The sequence below is a fragment of the Caenorhabditis elegans genome, chromosome V (assembly GCF_000002985.6).
Source record: "Caenorhabditis elegans chromosome V".
NCBI classification, from domain to species: Eukaryota; Metazoa; Nematoda; class Chromadorea; order Rhabditida; family Rhabditidae; genus Caenorhabditis; species Caenorhabditis elegans.
The window spans coordinates 12,890,239-12,909,275 of record NC_003283.11 but is presented as its reverse complement, the minus strand read 5'-3'; the positions used below and the strand labels follow the sequence as shown (position 1 = coordinate 12,909,275).

At 34.3% G+C, this 19,037-nt stretch overlaps 4 protein-coding genes and 5 non-coding genes across 9 annotated transcripts; 7 read left to right on the top strand and 2 right to left on the bottom strand.

The window, feature by feature from the left end:
- The first annotated feature begins 2,443 nt into the window (after positions 1-2,443).
- On the top strand, positions 2,444-3,148 carry ttr-29 (Transthyretin-like family protein). Its single transcript, NM_073826.7, has 3 exons — positions 2,444-2,731; positions 2,779-2,906; positions 2,956-3,148. The coding sequence occupies exons 1-3, from the start codon at positions 2,545-2,547 to the stop codon at positions 3,091-3,093; spliced, it is 453 nt and encodes a 150-aa protein (NP_506227.2). The 5' UTR covers positions 2,444-2,544; the 3' UTR covers positions 3,094-3,148.
- Positions 3,149-4,101: 953 nt separating this feature from the next.
- Positions 4,102-5,063, top strand: ttr-28 (Transthyretin-like family protein). Its single transcript, NM_073825.4, has 3 exons — positions 4,102-4,291; positions 4,641-4,768; positions 4,829-5,063. Exons 1-3 carry the CDS (start codon positions 4,108-4,110, stop codon positions 4,964-4,966), a joined length of 450 nt encoding a protein of 149 aa, NP_506226.2. The 5' UTR covers positions 4,102-4,107; the 3' UTR covers positions 4,967-5,063.
- A 114-nt stretch (positions 5,064-5,177) lies between these two features.
- On the top strand, positions 5,178-5,726 carry ttr-27 (Transthyretin-like family protein). The gene is made up of 2 exons (NM_073824.6): positions 5,178-5,358; positions 5,406-5,726. The coding sequence occupies exons 1-2, from the start codon at positions 5,193-5,195 to the stop codon at positions 5,669-5,671; spliced, it is 432 nt and encodes a 143-aa protein (NP_506225.1). The 5' UTR covers positions 5,178-5,192; the 3' UTR covers positions 5,672-5,726.
- Positions 5,727-7,769: 2,043 nt separating this feature from the next.
- Positions 7,770-7,831, bottom strand: R90.6. The gene has a single exon (NR_069823.1). It is a non-coding gene; the product is annotated as an Unclassified non-coding RNA R90.6 (non-coding RNA).
- On the top strand, positions 7,770-7,831 carry R90.7. The gene has a single exon (NR_069824.1). It is a non-coding gene; the product is annotated as an Unclassified non-coding RNA R90.7 (non-coding RNA).
- A 1,733-nt stretch (positions 7,832-9,564) lies between these two features.
- Positions 9,565-9,695, bottom strand: R90.8. The gene has a single exon (NR_069821.1). It is a non-coding gene; the product is annotated as an Unclassified non-coding RNA R90.8 (non-coding RNA).
- R90.10 lies at positions 9,565-9,695 on the top strand. The gene has a single exon (NR_069822.1). It is a non-coding gene; the product is annotated as an Unclassified non-coding RNA R90.10 (non-coding RNA).
- Positions 9,696-10,007: 312 nt separating this feature from the next.
- Positions 10,008-10,196, top strand: R90.11. The gene has a single exon (NR_069820.1). It is a non-coding gene; the product is annotated as an Unclassified non-coding RNA R90.11 (non-coding RNA).
- Positions 10,197-13,403: 3,207 nt separating this feature from the next.
- Positions 13,404-17,753, top strand: ttbk-7 (Protein kinase domain-containing protein). Its single transcript, NM_073823.8, has 13 exons — positions 13,404-13,479; positions 13,528-13,611; positions 13,737-13,803; positions 14,001-14,215; positions 14,376-14,800; positions 15,017-15,166; positions 15,219-15,365; positions 15,417-15,642; positions 15,749-15,968; positions 16,016-16,126; positions 16,176-16,285; positions 16,340-16,627; positions 17,277-17,753. The coding sequence occupies exons 1-13, from the start codon at positions 13,414-13,416 to the stop codon at positions 17,496-17,498; spliced, it is 2,331 nt and encodes a 776-aa protein (NP_506224.1). The 5' UTR covers positions 13,404-13,413; the 3' UTR covers positions 17,499-17,753.
- The last annotated feature ends 1,284 nt before the right edge of the window (positions 17,754-19,037 follow it).

Below are 19,037 nucleotides of genomic sequence, written 5' to 3'. Positions count from 1 at the left end.
AAATAATTTAAAATTCTGGGTCCCTGACCTAGTTCAAAATTGTTTGGTTATTGGTCAACTTTTAGTGGTCAGCCTTGAAGATCTTCTCCTACTGAGATGTTTTAATAAACCAAGGAAGACAGTCAACAATGATGATGATGATGATGATTCAATGTTGCACAAAGCGATAGAAGAGTGAAGAAAAGGTCGAAAAGGTTTACGATTCATCAGATGAGGGAGGACGGCTGGTCGGAATGGAATTGAACACGGACACGATACTAAAATGTCCAGGGCGCGTTTTGTGTGAAATGCGAGATGATCGGCACATCTGTGAGACAGGAAGAAATCGAACGCTTTGTGAGCAGCAGACTTTAGGGGTCACCACCATCACCACCACATCCAACTTTTCTTCCGAGAAATGCGAGAAGGAAAGAGCGAAGAACGGCTGTGTGCGGTTGCAGGTGTCGTTTGTACGCGCAAGTGAGCTCCTGTGGGCGTGTCTGTTGATTGACACCATCGAGACGGACGGAGCAAAAAAAGACGAAGAGTATGATACCAGATTGTGATGAAAAGAAATAAATGAGTGAAAGAGAGAGAGAAGGAGATAAAAGAACGCTGCGATAATATCATTAATTGGAATAAAGTAACACGTTTCTAATTCATACGAAATTTAAAATTAAAAAAACATTTTCCAAACAAGAAAAATGTGTAATAAAACTGTTCAGAATCAAACTGCACATACTTCTAACTTCTAAAATGGATTTTTCTTTGCAAATTGATCTGAATTTTTCAATCTGCGGAAACTTTTTGTAAATTTTTTTGATATTAAGGTACTGTTAATTAGCAAAAAATCAATGTACAACAACTGGATACATATTCTTCAAAGTGGCCTATCCTTTGTTGGGTTGTTGTTATAATCTGTTCCACTCACTCCTATCAGTGAGAATTTAAAAGGAAAATATCTGGGTAATGATACCTCAAAAAAATAATTTGAAATTTTATAATTACAGTCAAAAAAGTTGTGAAAACTGAACTTTTTTCACCTATCATAATTTTGGAAGTCTACCAAAAAATGTTTTAATACAAGTTTATATTTCAATTTCGTTTGTATTTTAAACATTCCAGCGGGCTAGCATCTGCGGCAATTCTCTGATTTTTCTCAAAAATCTGGCAATTTACCTAAACTTATAGTTAGACTGAAAACTTTTGAATATATATGAAAAAAATTCTATTCAATAGAGAAAAATGGATACATAAAATGTTTATCATCTATTTCAATCAAACAAGGAGCTATAAAACAGAAGAATTGAACCCAAATGACCCTTTTCCTTACATCATTTCAATTCAAAACAGGTGGTGAAACAGAATTCTTGATGGTACCAAAGACAACTGAATACAGCTGCAATTTCAACATGAACCAACGACAGATGTCTTCTCATTTCGAAAAGTGCACATTCAACGACCCATTTTTAGCTATCAACAATTCATCAAAAAAGTCCTGAAGTACATCCATTTTGAAGTGAAAGGAAGAATTCATAATTCTTTTTTTCTTTCCTCAAAGTTTATTTTTTGTACGAGATGTGGAACGACGGAAGAGAGCTACGACGATTACTGTGTAATAATCGAAAGGTCACATTTCTTCTCGCGCGGCTTTTCTTTGGGTAAGTGACACGAGAAGCGGTCGAGATTGCTCTGATGATTGATTTAGATGGGGGAACGTCAAATGCTCTCACAATCAGCAATAACTTTGAATAGTTGTTTTTAATTGTAGGAAGTTGAAATCTTAATGACAGAAAGATTTTAAAACAGTAGCTGGAAGAATTATTCCATTACTGGAACACACAATTACGAGAAAAGCGTTTTGCGCAGTATATTTGACGCGCAAAATATCTCGTAGCGAAAACCACAGTAATTTTATGAAGAACTACTGTAGCGCTGGTGTCGATTTACGGGCTCGATTTTCGAAACAATTTTCTGCTCGAATTGTGGCAACGATATTTAATTTTCTTTAGTTTTTTCGTATACTTTATGCTTTCTTTCGATATTTTATCGATAAATAAACGATGTCCGTAATTAGACATAAGCGCTACAGTAACCTAGTAAAGAGTTTCTGTAGTTTTCACTACGAGATATTTCGCGCGTCAATTATGTTGCCCAAAACGCAAATCTCAAAATTTAGCGTTCCCGTCATACTACAGCGAGCAGATTTGATTCGTTCCAGAGGTTTTTGGCCGAAGAAATTGTCGCCAAGTCGATTTTTGTGCAAATCCATTCAAACACTCCATTTTTTGAAATTGGAGTTCTGCTTTTCGATTTTATTTTCAAATTCGTTTATCTATTCTGTGTAATGTGGATTATTATTGTTCATCCCTCATATCAAATAGAGACCAAAAAGTGAGAAACTGTGATGAACAACAACAATTTTCTTTTCAAACAAACAAAGAAAAATCGTATTAACTTTGTAGGTAACCTCCGCCCAATATTGACTTAACTGCACATGTGAAAGCAAAGACAAAACCGTATTTAAGTCAAAATGAACATGTGAAAATCATAGTTTAACACGTCATGGTCATAAGGTTAGCTTCCCTTCTTGTCGCCTTGACATTGGTCTTTTGCCAAGAAGACAATGAAATTGTTACCAAAAACTTTCTCGGCATCGGAAGAATGCAGGCTGTAGCTGTTTCTGGAAGACTAATCTGTAATGGACGACCAGCTACAAATATTAAGATCAAACTGTATGAAAATGAGATTCGTAAGTTCTACTATGAAATTGCCTTCCGAAAAAATATTACATTTGAGTGTTTGATCGACTCATGGAAGAAAGCCGTACAGATTCAAATGGACAATTCAGAGTTTCTGGCTCAAAACGAGAAATTTCAAGGATTGACCCAAAAGTCAACGTTTATCACAAATGCAATTATAATGGGGTTAGATTTGTGTGTTTGTCAATTTTTTAAATTAAATGTGAATTTTCAGTTGTGCTCCAAAAAATTCACTATAAAAATTCCAAAGGATTATATCAACCGTGGTAGTCAAGCAGAACGAACATACGATATAGGAACACTAAACTTGGCAAACAAATATCCAGGAGAATCTACCGATTGTATTAATTGATTGATTTGGTTACTTTTAATTACACATATTTTCAAATAAACTATTCATGAGCAGGTCTTGTAGAATAATTGAATTTAATAGTAAGTATTATTGACTTTTTCAGCCGCTGCGTTTCTTGTCAGACAACAGTTATTCTGTAAGATAATTCAAAAAATTGTAATATTGATTGTGGCTCAATTTTTTGGGCTACTCAAAGTTACCATAGCTGGGCTATGCGGCAACCAAAAGTTTAAGCAACTGGCCATTATCGCCGAAGGTGCTGAAAAGTTTCATTCACACGAAACTGTCGGTTGTCTAAATATTTCGGTAACTTTTCCGGACTTTGTCGTTCTTTTGCCAATTGCCTAACATTAATTTTCTAGTACCTGTGTTTCAGAGTATTTTAAGGAAAATTTATTCACTTTTTTATTTACAGTGAGTTGTTTGCAATTTCCATGATGTTCGAATGCTTTTTTCAAAACAAATAATATATGTATTTGATGTTGACATCACCACTGGTTCACAAGTTGCCGGTTTCTGCAAGCTGAATTTTTTGTCAACCTGCAACTATCGGTTGGCAAAATTTGTATGATAAAGTTCTTATAATACTTCGTGTTTCCTCTGACTAGTAATACACTTTTTTGAAGTCTGTGAATAAAAAAAATCGATTTTTTAACCTGCGTGTAAACCTGCGTGCTCACAAAGCAGAAAACACAGTGCGAAGGTGAATTATCTTTGAAAATTGTTCAAGAAATGTCTGTAAGTGTTTTATGACTCAACATGAGATTTGTGAAATTTATGTTGACTTAGCTACCATTTTGTTATTACCATGTGTTGCTCACTCATCAACAAAAACCACCAAAAGACCAAAAGTACGAGAGCTCGAGAAGTGTCTCTAAACACAGAAAAATCTTCTCTCAAACAAAAATCACTTAACACATGTATGGGCAACAATGTTTGCCATTTCAAAAATGTGAAACAAAAAAGTTTAAATAGTCCTGACATATGAGAGAAAAGCGTAGTTTGGATTGAAAAATGTTCATAAATATGTTAGTTTTTTCTCTGTTATGCGTTTTCGTTCTTGGACAAAACGATCCAATTGCTACAAAGGATGTATTAGGAATTGGAAGTATGCAATCAGCTGCTGTATCAGGAAGATTGATTTGTAACGGGAGACCTGCGGTTGATGTGAAGCTTAAATTGTATGAAAACGAAATATGTAAGTCGCTTTTCAATCATTTTCTACAATTTTTTTTCTATACATACAAATGTTTTTTATATTGTAATTCGAAAAAAAAATCCAGTTGTTTGGAGTCTTAGAAATAATCTCTCAAAATCACAAGTGACTCTAATAGCAAGGGCAACTTTCTCAATAAAAATTAAAAAAACAGTTCTTGAAATTCTATGAAGGATACGTTTTTAATGCTCTAACACAACCGACTGATGAATCTCCATTTTTATCAGAAAATCGGTCAATATCATAGATTATCTTGCTTCAAACTACTATCCACTACCACTATGGCATAACAATTATATTTTGATTGCTTGATTTAAAATTTTTTTTCAAGTTTTCGATCGATTGATGGAGGAGGGGCGTACTGATTCGAACGGTCAATTTCGAGTGTTAGGATCGAAAAGAGAAATCACAACTATTGACCCAAAGCTAAATGTTTATCACAAATGCAATTACAACGGGGTAAATTATTTATTGACATTTCAGAATCACTGTTTTATATTTTGGTAATTTTGTTTTTAGCTATGTGATCAAAAATTCACAATTCACATTCCAAAGGACTACGTCACTTCCGGTAGTCAACCATCACGAACTTTTGACATTGGCACATTGAACTTGGCCAACAACTTCCCAGGCCAATCTACAGACTGTTTAAACTAAGAAGTAAATAAGGAACCGATATAGTTCAGCGACAAACCACCGAAAACTTTAATTGTATTTGAGTATTTAACATTTGAAAATAAATGGTTTTTCGTACTGTGTGCCAATAGTAATTGTGTAAATAGCAATGTCTCTTTCTTTTTTCATTCCTTTCTTCAGCAAACACCTACCGTTTCTACCATATAAATAACTGTTGAGACGACAAAATTTCAGTTCAAATTTAAAAATGTGCTCTTCCCCGACTACTTTATTTTTGCTATTTGCTCTTGTTTCTACAAGTTATGCTCTATTGGGTGTTGGCCGAACACAGTCAGTTGCTGTATCTGGAAGAGTTATCTGTAATGGACAACCAGCATCTGGAGTTAAACTGAAGCTTTATGAAAAAGAATCAAGTAAGTTATGAATCTGAAACTTAGTTTCTGATTAAAATTTTTTCCAGCCTTTGATGTACTTTTGGAAGAAGCAACTTCAGATGCCAATGGACAATTCCGACTATCTGGATCAAAAACTGAAATTTCAACTATTGATCCAAAATTGAACATTTATCACAAATGCAATTACAATGGTCTCTGCTACAAAAAGATTGGAATCACTATTCCAGATAATTATGTTTCATCTGGAAAGACTCCAAGCAAAACTTATGATATTGGAACATTGAATTTGGCCAATCAATACACTGGACAAACAACGGATTGTATTAATTAAAACTAGGCACTCAAGTGATGTATTGTAAATAGTTGAATAAAATTTTGAAATTGTATTGATTCAAAAATTACTGATTGAAGTACATTCTTTATTGCCACACACCTGCTCCGAAGCCGTGGAGTATTGACATTATTCGAAGTGAAACTTGTGCATGAAAACGATTAAAAACTTCGTGTCGAAAAATTTTTTCCGTCTTGAAAAACATCACGTTTTTAAAAGTTTTATTTCTAACACAATTATGAATGTTCTGAAAATGAATGCCTTCTTTTATCAGCTACCACCACACCATTTCTGGAATTACCAACTGAATTTTTCATGCCTCTTTTATAATTTATTTTGTGTTTTGAATAACAAGTTTGGCATGTTTGCTTACAGATTCTAAATGTTCCATGAGTGAAGCTAGTAAAAAGGCAAAATTGTGTCAAAAATCCTAAAACGCATTATTTTCCCATGGGGTTCAGTTGTCGAAAGCGTCCTTCGCCTTCTTTCCTTCTCCTTCTTCATTTTTTCCTCTTCCAATTTTCATCCGTTTAGTACTACTACTACAACTACTGCCACCTGTCCATTTATTTCCAGTCATCTGTCATTTATTTCCATACAAAACCGAATGGCAATATAATAATTCGTTCGTTTTCGGAAGAGGTCGTGGAAACTTGATTGCATTCGAATTTCTTCCCCTCAAACTTGTTCCGGATATCTTATAATGGGCAGACACTTTCCTATGCAAATTCCACTCTCACCCGTTTCGCGCTCATTTTTGTGTTAATCGCCGATGGCCGCCGTTTCTAAAGAGACGCAGATTTGTTGGTCGGCATAGGAACTACCAGCTCTTGCAGAAAAAAAAAACGGAATTTGTTTTAGGCCGAGAACTCTCGGGGGTTCATTGTCCCTTGTATTGTTGGGTCAAGCTTGCCCTCGTATAGTCGTAGATGATGAATGTTTTCATGGAGATTCTACTTCTTATTCTGCAACTTCTTCTTTTTCTTCTTTCGAAAATAAAACAAGCCATTCGAAAGTTTTGAGTTGCTCTCTTTTCGATGTGTTCTGGTGGTCTAAATTCTATGTTTATTTTGTTTCTACTTGAATGACACTTTCGGCTTCTTCTTCTTTTTCTATAGTTTCCTACTAATATTATCGTTTGCATCTACTTTTCACAAAGGTTTCTTAATTTGATACTTTGCTCGAAACCGCAGACTAGAGGTCGTGTTCAGTTGTTTTCAAAATACCTTAATACTTATTTATATTAATTTATCTATTGAATTTAGTCATAATTGTTCTTGGAATCAATTTCACTGGTAACGTTTATAAGCTTAACGTTTTTGCTGGATTCTGCATATAGAGGGAACTTTTTCAAATTGGAAAAACTAATATTTTTGAACTTTCACCAAGAGGTGATAAAATTCTTGTAAATATTTTAGTAATATGCCTATTTTGCAAGATTCATAATTTCTTCTAACTGAAAAGTTTGACTCTTTGAGATGTTTAAAAACACTCCTTTGGAACTTTATTTTTTCAGAGCATTTGAGGAATTTTTTAATATTTTGCGATCGTATATCTCCCTTTCCAAAATATTTCGACTTTAATTGCTATGCATGGCTTGTCCATACAGTTGCAGTTTCAACATATAATTTTTCCGTACTATTTTCAACGTACCTCAACTATTATTTAAAAAAAACACTTTTAGTTTGAGTTATAAATTAGTTTTCTACAAAATTTGTCAAAAAATATTTTTTACTATGGAGCAAGCCAGGAAAATTTACAAAAGCGTTGTACCACAATTTCTAGACTTCTCAAGAAGGACATACATTTCTGTAATGAAGACTCTAAGAGAATCACTTGTATTTTGCAGAAAATAATAATCTCGCTAAAAGATAAGCCGGCGAGCACCAAATCGTTTTTCAAACGTAATCCTTATTGCGTAACTAACTCAAATTAACCATCTCAATCACCGATGATCGGATTAATTAAGATAACTCACCTGTCAATTGAGTTAATTGTGCACTCTCCTACCCAATCTATCCAGATTACATATTCATTTTTTCAAAGAGCTCTGCAATCGACGTCGTCTATTCTTTCTTGTTCAATCTCTCCGAATGCTTAACACAATTTCCGGACAGTCGGTTTCAATGGGTCGCTTGATTGAGAGAAAGTGTATGTGAAAGGGCTTCTCCTCTCTCACTTTATCTCCTCCTACTCTGTCACCCCCGTGTGTTCAAAAACCTACTTCTTCTTTTCTTCCTTTCACTATCCTTTTATTTTCAAAACCAGATTTTCTGACAAGAATCGTATCGGTGTGTTTCTTCATTCACCAATATGCTTCTGTTCATACTTTTATTCCATTATTCCACATTCACTCAACTTCCCTTCACACTATTTGGTGTTGTGTTTTTGCTGGTGATATTGAGAGACAGATAGCTTGTTATTTTCTTTCTTCACACATTCTCTCTTCTCACTTCCTACAAATACCTTTTTCTACGAAATTTTCTTTGTTCTGAAAAGAAAAGTTGGTTGGAAAACCTGAATAGCTGAAAATGATGCTTTTCTCGACTTCTCGCCAGCCGCAAGTTGTATTGAAAGAAAAATTAGCACTTTACTTGAAAATCGATTGTTATGAGAACTTTAGGTTATTGCAAAGTTATACGAAAAATATAATATTTCAAAAATATTCAGAGTTTCCGAAAATTTAAAAATATGACAGAACTCAATTTTTAGGCAAACAATTATTTTATCAGAGAAAACTTTTTCAGAGTTGTTACTAAAACCGATATGAATCAAGACTCCTCGAAAATTGACTTTGAAAATTGTTCCAAAAACACATCTTCTCACCAGAAACAAAAAATATTTTCTTGAAAGAAAGCGAATCTCTAGAAAAAAAGAAAGAGTCGATTGGATTTAGTGCGTTTGAGACATTGCTTCCTGCTAGAAAAAAGACGAAATCATTGTGTATTCTCTCTCTCTGGGGAAAATGTGTTCCGAGTGTGAGTATGAGTTCACCAGACTCTGCAAACTTTTCGCTTTTTTCTTGCCATGATCACCCTGAAAGCAATTCGATATTTTTTGTTTTGTAAAGATACACTGTGATTGAAGATTTTTGATTCTTACTTGAACTTTGTCATCTATTCAATGATCTTCCGGACTATCAAATTTCTGCATTAAAGATGCACTAGGATGTAGGAAAATCTGAGATTCTTCAACCTAGTTAAACTACATTAGCCTCTTTTTCAGTTAAAACTTAGTTGGAAAATAGGGAAGAAATTCTCGCTTATGAGTCTCAGATTATTCCTGAAACGCTAAAATAAATATTTGAAAACTTTTTTCTCAAAATTGAAAACATATTGTTTTGATTTTACGTTTGAAATTAATTGACTCTGTACAAAAACACATTTAATGTTGTTTTTTTTCTGAAATTTCCCACAACACAACCGTCAAGATACCGATAATGAAAAAGTAGTCAGTGTACGAGGGGTAAACAAATACATTTCATTTCTGTTCAATAAACAACTGGACTGAAATATCATAACCAAATGCTACTACATTTTTGAATTTTAATCTTTAAATTTTACTTCAAAATATGTTTGTTTGTATTGAGAGATTGGCAGGTGAACGTGAAATAGGAAGATATACATGCAATATTAAAATAAATGAGAAAATTTTGAAGTGTTAAACAGGAACATAAAATGTAAAACTTGAATTTCTAAAACTATATTTTTTCTAAACAATTCACAAACAGGCTGATGCAAAGAAGAAAAGCGTAACCTTTGAAATGTCAACTATAACATTTTTCGCGCATTGTTGCTCGCGGAGCACGCGGAGTATCCGGAGACACGCTTGGCGCTACCAATCCAACTGGCTTCATAGTTTTCCCGCTCGGGAGCACACCTTAATACTCTGTGCTCTGTCGACCTCTGTCTCTGCCAAAATGTAGATGTGTGCACTACTACCTCAACCTCTCAATATCACGTTATCCGTCGATTGTATCGCCATTTGACTGCTAGCAAAAGCTCACATCCCAACTCGTTTCTCATTTTCTTCTTTCTTCAAGTGATTGAACCTATCTCGTCTCTACCTATGACGCATTCATTTTATCGTGAGACTTAACTTTCGATTAATTTCAATTTTTTAGAAATTTCGTAAAGAAAAAAAAACAGTCAGAAAATTTTATTAGTTTCAGTAATTCTTTTTTTCATGGTCTTGTTTTGGCAATAAACAATAAAAGATTACAATGAAATCTTTATTCAAAATTGAACTTTTCTATTGATTTTTTTAAATATTTTTTTTTATGAGAAAGTAAATTAAAATAGGTTACCATTCACACATTTAAATATTTCGATGTTCTCGGAATTTCTAATTAAAAAAAAGCACCCTTCTCGTTTGCAGTTTTCAGTTTTTTTTCCAACATGCTCTAGAATTAGGAATTCACATCGTATTTGGTATGGAGAGGCGAAATTCAAGAAGCGTGAAGGCGAAACCCAATATGTTCTGGCGACTCAACTCTCCCGCCCGGCTGTCAATTTAATTGCTCCATCGGTCGTCGTCTCCCGCATACATATAAGTGTCCTGACGTGTCATCGTCTTCTGCTTTTGCTGCTTCTTCCTCCCATTTTCCTAATCCGGCATATGTAATCCTTCCACTTTCCGTTGCGTCTTTTCCAAAAATGACGAGCATCCTTTTGCTCACTTTGTCCGTTTTTGACGAAAAGACCATCCATTGCACTTTTTCATGCATTTTTCTTTTTTTTGCATTTAATGAGATGTAGCAATCGTTCTTTTTTTTAAGAAAAAAAAGAGATAAGCTTACAGTTTTAGAATCCAAATTACACATGCTTCTCATTTTTCTTTTTAGCCCATCTGAATCATTGCACTTTCTAAATCTAAAACCACATCTCCTGAAAGTTCAATTTGATCAGATAGGAATCTGCTGGGTTTACCGTTTTCCGGAGTGCACTTGGAATGCTCTTTTAATTGCTTGTGGGCTCCATTTTAAGTGCGTGCCTATTCTTATTTTAGATTAATCCATTTTTTTGCTCCAATTTTTGTCATTTATTTCCTCTTTTGAGGAACAATGTCGTGATCGGGGAATATATTAGAAAATTAAAATGAGAAAATTCAAAATGATGACTAAACGGAAAATCTTTAAAATGTTTATTTTATTAGTTTAGAATGCTTACTGAAAATTGGATTTTTCTGATGTTTATCGTTGAAAACAAACTTAAAAAAAAACATAAATATAAATCTGAAAAAAATATAATCTGCAAAATTGTATATAAATTTTTAGCTATAAGAAAATTCTAAAAAATCGAGGCTAAAGTTTGTTCAAAATTCTTTTGAAAAGTTAAAATAATTTTTTAGAAACAAAAAGAACCAGAAGATTTTTAAAAGTCTTTTGTTGGGATTTTCAGGAAAGACATGTGACCTTGAAAACTTCCTTTTCTTGATATCAATTTCATGCAAAAAAACGAATTTCTATGTACTTATTTTCCTGCCAATTTGTTTCGTTTGTCTGAATGTTTTTTATTTGAAAAAATTCTTCCGTTAGTTTTCAAAACTCTGAACAATATACAAAGGTGCGTATGTTTCTCCCAAAATCAGTTTATTTCTTCTCCTTCAAAAGTCTAATATTTGCATGACTATTTTGGTTTTTTTCTTTTCATTGCAATATATATATATATAGTTCCTTCTTTCAACTATATTTTGTTCAATATTGTCAGCTGAAATCCAAAATAATCAGGCAACAAACTCATTACTTTTGCCTCTTCTTCCGCTTTCCTCAGGAGGTCTTGAGCAAAAAAGAAAACAAGCTTGTCAATTGTGATAAATGCTCGTTTTTTTCTGGTTCTTACTCCCTGTTGTTTTAACTCTGAAAATTGCTTGACTCTAATCCCTGCGCCTCTTTTAATCCTTTTCTCATTTTCCGGCATTTCGCAACCTTCAACTTTATGTCATTCTCTCTCTTTAGTTCCGATGCCCATCGGATCTTTATCTTCTGATTATATTGTCCTCCCCCTATTTTCCGATGGATTCGTTCCGCTCTCAATTATCCTGACCCGTGTTTCCCGTTCACTTACGGCCGAATAGCTGGTCCCCTTAATGCACTTTACACCCCTCTTTTCTCTATTTTCTACGCACTCTTTTCCTATTTTCTTGTCACCCTTCTTTTGGTTCATATATTCAAACAAAACCCGGGGACCCTCTATTCCACTCATTCTCTCCCGGTTAAGTCCCGTATGTCTCTCTGTCTCTCATTTACTTTACCAATGTTATTTATTCATGGTCATCCAAACAAAACGGCCGGTTCTTCGGGTCCTTTTTACGTAGAATAGCACTCTATAGCCTTCTATATTCAACTTTTCACCATCATCATCATCATCAATGACCATTTATTAAAGAAGTATTTTTAGATTTCTCACCTTTTCTTCCATTTTCGAATCTATTTGCATCTCTGCACCTTGTGCACCACATCCTCCCTCTAATCGTGGGAGTTTTCAGTATTTTAGTCCTTGTGCCACGTCAATCAAGATAGGGAAAAGAGCAGGCGGCTCACGGGAGCTTCTAGCTCAACAATCCGGGAGAATAAATGTCAGCTGTTCCTGGACGCGGGCATTTCTCTTTCTCGAGATTTGTCCCGACAGGGGGGGGGGAGGCTATCGATTTCGTTTTTATATTTATATCGTTTTGTTCATTTCTTCCGATGACATTCAAGAGAATAAAAACAAGAAATTGAATGTGATGATCGGAAAACAAATGTTTAATAATTTTCTGAATACTTTTAGCAGTTAGTAAATTGTTTTAAATTTACTTTCTTGATTTTCTCTCGAATTTTCACGATTTTTGTTTCATGGACAGTTCGTGGAAGTTATCTGCATTTGGCGCTAGCTTCTTGCCCAAATTTGGCTTGAAAAAAACTGGGCCAAAAAAGAAAAAACTTAGCGCTTTATTCCGGAATTATTAAACTTTATTAGGCTTTTTCAAAACATTGCCGAAATGTGGACAAGAACTTTGTATCAGAAACTAATTCCTTTTTTTTCTGTCTGTTTGTGGAAATTATTTTGTTTTCAAATATTTCGACGGCTCTTAGATTTCCATTTCCGTAATGTTTTACTTTAGAATTTTATTTCGTAAAATACTTTAAATAACCCCCATATGGTAATTTCTGGCAACTTAACTTGACAAATCGTGAGCGTATAAATCAAATAAGCTTTTGCTTGGTGCCACATACATAGTGCCCTCTATTTACCCGACTCACTTCCAAAATGGGAAGAATGCGTTTTTAAATGGAAGAAAGTAGTAGGTGACACGTCGGCAATGCGCGGCGAGATTTATGAGCCCCATCGGACATCTCTTCCTTCTTTCTTCGAAGATTTTCCAAAGCTCTTCCAAGGTTGCCTCTCTTGATACTTTTTCGGCTGGTCATTTTGAAGAAGGCGCTCCTTTTTCTTTGTGTGTGCTGCTCCCACAGCTTCTCCATGTCTACCCCCAACCATTTTAGAGAATATATTTGGTGCATTTGTCACTTTTCCCTCCTACCGCCTTCTTTCTTCGTCCAGCTTCATCTTTTCTTGCGCCCCATCTGTTTTCCATTCGACTTTTCTCATCTCTTCACGAAATATGCCATTCTCATCAACCACTTCCCCATTCGTTTTGCTTTTTTCTTATTGCGGTCCGATAGCCGTTTCATCGTTCAAAGATTCTCTTTTTCATTTATTTTTCTTATTTATTGAATTTAAATTTTCAGAGATGAAATAATGACATCATCATCAGAAGGAGAAATTCTTCAAGTTGGACAGGTCATCAGAGAACGATGGAAAATAGTGAGTTTCTATGTTTCAAGCTACGGAAACTAAAAGTTTTGGTTTCAGAAAGCGAAAATCGGTGGTGGTGGATTTGGGGAAATCTACGAAGCAACAGATGTTCAAAATCACCATGAACGGGTAGCGATCAAGGTATTTTTAGGATGTTTTTTTGAGAGAAATGTCTGCTTTTTTAATAGAAATACCCTAATTTTCCTGCACATGTATTAAATTTCTTTAAATTTTGAAAACCATTTTTTTTATCAATTCATTTTCAGGTCGAATCAAGCAAAGCAACAAAGCAAGTGCTCAAAATGGAGGTCGCAGTTCTTCGACGACTTCAAGGTTTGTTGGCTGTTTATGACGTATTTCGCTTTTTTTTTCCTAGTTTTTTTTTCAAGCCGTCATCAAAAATCTAATTACGCCTGTCTCGTTGGCATCTTAGCATCTCGTTTCTGAGAAATATTGAAAGAAACGGAAAATGAGAAAACAAAATCGTTTTACACAATAAAAACCTGTGATATAAAACCTCCTTGTTTCAGGAAAAAAACACGCGTGTAAATTCTACGGGTGCGGACGAAACGATAAATTCAATTATTTGGTAATGAGTCTGCAAGGAAAAAATCTGGCTGATTTGAGAAGAGAAGCACCGAAACAGTGCTTTAATTTGAGTACAGCAGTTCGTGTTGGAATACAGATTTTGAATGGAATTCGAGAAATTCATTCAATTGGATTCTTGCACAGAGATGTGAAACCAGTAAGTTAAAGTTTGAAGTTTTTTTGAAAAAAAAACAATTGAGAAATTGATTTTGCAAAAACTATTATCTTAAGGCCTAATGAAATTTTAGTCAAAATTATTTTTAAAAAATAGATGTCTGAAATAAATAAATATTAATCTGTAAATTAATCATTTTCAGTCCAACTTTGCAATGGGACGCACATCACAAACAATGCGAAACGTGTATATGCTTGACTTCGGTCTCGCTCGTCAATATCTGAATGCAAAAGGAGAAATCAGAAGTCCTCGAAGTGCAGCTGGATTCCGTGGAACAGTTCGATATGCAGCAGTAACTGCTCATAAAAATAAAGAAATGGGAAGACAAGACGATCTTTGGTCTCTTTTTTATATGCTCACTGAGTTCTTACAAGGACAATTACCATGGCGAAAGATTAAGGACAAGGATGAAGTGGGAAAAATGAAGGAAGAAGCCGATTTGGTTGTTCTTCTAGATGATTGCCCACATGAAATGCATCTTTTTGTTGCACATTTGAAAGTTTTAGGATATGCAGATACGCCTGATTATGTATACTTGGAATCACTTCTTAATAAGATTGTCGCTGAGTGAGTTTTTGAAAATATACAGTTGACTTCCATAAAAATCGTTGAAAATTTTGATTCGATGTAAAGTACCGTTTTTTAGTCACAAAAATTGATGCCTTTAAGGCGACCTACGCTTTCCCAATGCGTGCTTACTGCCTTTTAAAATGTTTTAGATGACCCCATATTATAGCAGATGCACTTATTGTCATAATAAACTCTTAAAATGTATTTTTCTAGAAATGAGATCAGTTGGGACGAACCGTACGACTGGGAATTAGGATACGACAACATGGCGACACGGCAAAAACAACAGGCGAATGGGAATTTGTCTGCTAGGCTGAAATCCCATACGACTGCAGTCATCAAAGATCAACGAAACGAGAATAGGTAGATTTTTTGAATTCAAAGAATACTTCCATTCATTACTCCTGAGTTTCAGAGCTCTCGATACTCAGGCTCCAATCACAATGGGTGAGGACGAAGACGAACAAACGAATGGTCAAATGGCTAATCTTGGGGCGGGGTTCGAAAGTACACACGAAAAAGCGGCGGAGAAACCAAAATACAAAAGACACGAATTCCTAAAGTAATTTACTCAAATTCATATAGAACATTGAGAAAAAAAACCAATTTTCAGACCTAAATACGGAACTGTCAATTTGGATGTTATCGACGCAGTAAACGCCAGATTTGCGGCATGTGACGATGAAAAATATCGAGGTGGAACAGCGGATGTTGAAGCAAACTTCCAACTTCCATCTTCAATTCTGAAAGCACAACCACAAGTTGCTGAATCATCACTTTCTATCAAAAGAGTTGCCGGTTTACCTGTGGATAAAACCAGAAGCAATAAATCAATAACAGTGAGTCTTGGAAATATTTTGAACGTAGTTTTGACATTTCATAAAACAAATTTATAAAGATGAAAAGTATAATTAAAGTATACTACATTTCAAATCTAATTTCCAGCTGTCCATAAACAATCGATATAAATCTGGTGCAAAAACCAACAAGATCTCATCGTTCGATAACACAAATGCTCAAATGGATGAAAACTCTGCAAATAATGTAAGGACACAACAGACGTTAATGAGTAAATGGCAAGGATCATTTGATGCAAGTTGCGAAGAAATGATGGATGGTGGAGATGCAGAAGATCGGGGACATGGGAGGCTAAATCCTGCATTCCGTAAGTTATTATTAAAACCCTTGAAACTATAGTTTCAAAATGTTCAGCTGTACCAAAAGCATCTCTACTATCAACTCCAAGATCAATGGATTCAAATACATCACCTGGAGGAAATTCACCATCATCTCCAATGAACCCAAGAGCATCTCCAATTCAACGTATGTTATTATATTTTTGAATCCAAGAATCATATTTAAAATATTTTAGAACGCCGGTTATCAAGATCTGAAAAAGATAGAAGTGGAATACACAGGACAGCAAGTTGTGGAGCACCTCAATCAAATAGTATTATTAGTCACTTTAAAGGATTAATAAATGTAAGTATCCATTTTTCAAACTTAACAATCCTAATAAATTTTTGAAAAATTTAGTCATTTAACAATCTTGGAGTCGGTAGTCGATTATCAAGGACAACCTCGATTGATGAGACTGCGAATCGACAAAATACTGCCCCAGTACCTGCTCATCAATACCAAATGAATCATCGAAATGAGGATAATAGTTATGGAATGAGGCATTCAACATCAATGGGAGTTCACAATAATAGTCAGAATACTCAACGGATTAGTGCAACTTTCAATGCATTTGAATCACCTGAAGAACGAGAACGGAGACGAGAACGGAGGATGAGAAGGAGAAGTGTTGAGAGCAATGGAAGGGTGAGTTTTTTTGAGCAATAAGTACTAAGATACACTTTTTGAACATTCATGTTTTGCAATTTTTGGAAGGATTTTGAAAATCTAACAGCATTGAAAAAAATCGAAACTTTAAAAATAGAAAATGGAAAAAAAACATTTTAAAATTTTCGTTTAATTTTCGTTTTTTTTTGTGCCCAGTTTCATTAAAGTTCGAATTTTCCAAAATATCCAGTGCTAATGCCAATTGAATTCGATTTCTTTGAAAAGTTCCATCGATTTTGAAACATTCCGTTCTTTTCTGGATACACTTTTGTAAACTTAAAAACCATTCAATAACTTTAAAAAAAATTTTCATCACTGTTAAAAATTCCAAAAAAAAAACTTTTATAGCTCCAAACGCATGTTGATTGAAAAATACCGCTGTCACAACAAGGAGAAGTTTTTAAACACTTTTTAAAATGCCAGAAAATTTCAAGACTGAAAATTATTACTTTAAAATGTTTTGATGTTTTTTAGAGCTCAATTTTTCAAATTTTGCAAATTTTGAAATGTTTTCAAAAAGCAGGAATGTAAACAGTTAGTGCAAGAAAACATGCAAATTTTCATAAATATTTCATTTACTTTTTCATCAGATTTCATTCTTAGAAATTTGAAACTAAATATTTTTCAGGTTGAACTCGAGACTCCACCTCCATCAGTTCGTTCTCCAGTTGTTGTCAATAAGTCATCTGTTGTACATGCTCCTGCAAGTTCTCCTCCTGTCAAAATTCGTGATAACGGAATTGATGAAGAATTCCGAATTCCACTTGAAGAAAACAACAAACCACTTCTGTTTTATAAACGAAAACGATATCAATTTTTAAATTTCCCAAGAACTTCATCTAAATCATAGCCATAACCAGGTCTCTTTTTCTTTCAATTATTTTTGTCCCTGTCCTCTCTTTCTCTCTTTCTTCTTGTCAACCAAAGCACTGTTATGACATTTTCTAGTCGAAACCTATCTTGTCCAAAAGCCTTTTTTCTTTTTTGTCTCATAAATATAATTAACAAAAAAAACATAATTTGAAATCTTTGGTATATGAACAAAACTTTCATTCTCTCTTTCTGTGCCATTCGGTTACGGTAATTCGCAATAAAAATATTGATCAAATCTTCAATTTTTCGTTGTCTTGCTGAGTTTCTCAACTAAGTAACAGTTCTTCTCCCAACAATTAGAAGTAAAATGATGGTGCGTAATCAAACTATTACAGTGAGCCCAGAACATTTGCCCCGCCTCTTTAAAAACCTGAAATGCACCTTTTTAACGATTGGATAAATCAAGAAAAATGTTTATTACTTCTGAATCACAATGCTCTTACAAAACTTCAACATTCATATAATCAATTATTTCCAATTTTCAAACATGAGGTGGAATTTAAAGTGCGCCAAGTGTTTGGAAAAGGGCTTTTGAAAAGACCACGACTAATTCTATAAATTTCGAATTAAACTCTAATTTTTAATTAAATAAAATTGAAATGTCTATCTACTGACTGAAGCTTTTTCACCATTTTATATTATATTTTTTACATTTTTAGAGGAGAACATATTTTTCTCGTCGAACCTTTCTGTAGAACTTTGAAAATTTTGCCGAGTGAGACCAAAAATAAACAAATTGGTGCAATTTAATAAAGACCTAAAGTGCAACAGAGAACTGAAATTTGGCTAGTAAACGCATGACTGTTGTCTCAAGTTGCTACTGTTTAAAAATTGAAACAACTTTTAATAGTGTAGTTCCCAACACCCACATTTTCTCCAAATTCTTCCTGAAATTTTTCCACAAGTTTTTGCAATGAGAGCATATTGTCCAGTGTCGCGCATTGATTCGGAAGGTGTGTATAATTGACGCCGGAAGAGAAAAAAGCAAAAATGAATGTATTATTCAGTAGCTTCGCATCCCGCCTTCCATACTTTTTTATCGAATTTTCCAGTCTACGAGCTGAATTCAATGATGATTTTAATTTCCAAGAAGACTTGTATGATTCATTATTTCCGGATTCCCTATTTGCTATTGCAGTCAATCGTGTATATTTTATAACTTTTGTTAGAGTGTATGGATCTACTTTTGTAGCTTTTTCAGTTTTTTAATTTTGATGGAGATCATTCACTTTTCTATGATTTTCAGAACTTCTCAGATAACGTGATAAAGTCTATGAACACCCTCGTTTCTTCTTCATTCGAATTTCCGATTTTCAAAGCAGGAAGTTCTTTGAAAGGGTTTCCATATCCATAAACATAGATCCAATTTTTTTTAAATAAAAAACGTTTGTAAAACTAAAAATAGTCTCTCACCCACACACTCTTGACTCATGATTCCCTAGCAGAAAGTACTTGAAAATGAAAGGAATTTTGCTCCTTTTTGCTCGTAGACATGTTGTTTTGTTACCCAGGACGA

What these genes read in the sequence shown, in the direction of transcription:
- ttr-29 (NM_073826.7), top strand. Translation starts at nt 2,545, where the DNA reads ATGGTCATAAGGTTAGCTTCCCTTCTTGTCGCCTTGACATTGGTCTTT. An exon ending in ACTGTATGAAAATGAGATTC is followed by an intron (nt 2,732 to 2,778) that starts GTAAGTTCTACT and finishes ATTACATTTGAG; the next exon opens with TGTTTGATCGACTCATGGAA. An exon ending in ACAAATGCAATTATAATGGG is followed by an intron (nt 2,907 to 2,955) that starts GTTAGATTTGTG and finishes GTGAATTTTCAG; the next exon opens with TTGTGCTCCAAAAAATTCAC.
- ttr-28 (NM_073825.4), top strand. Translation starts at nt 4,108, where the DNA reads ATGTTCATAAATATGTTAGTTTTTTCTCTGTTATGCGTTTTCGTTCTT. An exon ending in ATTGTATGAAAACGAAATAT is followed by an intron (nt 4,292 to 4,640) that starts GTAAGTCGCTTT and finishes TTTTTTTTCAAG; the next exon opens with TTTTCGATCGATTGATGGAG. An exon ending in ACAAATGCAATTACAACGGG is followed by an intron (nt 4,769 to 4,828) that starts GTAAATTATTTA and finishes TTTTGTTTTTAG; the next exon opens with CTATGTGATCAAAAATTCAC.
- ttr-27 (NM_073824.6), top strand. Translation starts at nt 5,193, where the DNA reads ATGTGCTCTTCCCCGACTACTTTATTTTTGCTATTTGCTCTTGTTTCT. An exon ending in GCTTTATGAAAAAGAATCAA is followed by an intron (nt 5,359 to 5,405) that starts GTAAGTTATGAA and finishes AATTTTTTCCAG; the next exon opens with CCTTTGATGTACTTTTGGAA.
- ttbk-7 (NM_073823.8), top strand. Translation starts at nt 13,414, where the DNA reads ATGACATCATCATCAGAAGGAGAAATTCTTCAAGTTGGACAGGTCATC. An exon ending in TCAGAGAACGATGGAAAATA is followed by an intron (nt 13,480 to 13,527) that starts GTGAGTTTCTAT and finishes TTTTGGTTTCAG; the next exon opens with AAAGCGAAAATCGGTGGTGG. An exon ending in CTTAATAAGATTGTCGCTGA is followed by an intron (nt 14,801 to 15,016) that starts GTGAGTTTTTGA and finishes GTATTTTTCTAG; the next exon opens with AAATGAGATCAGTTGGGACG.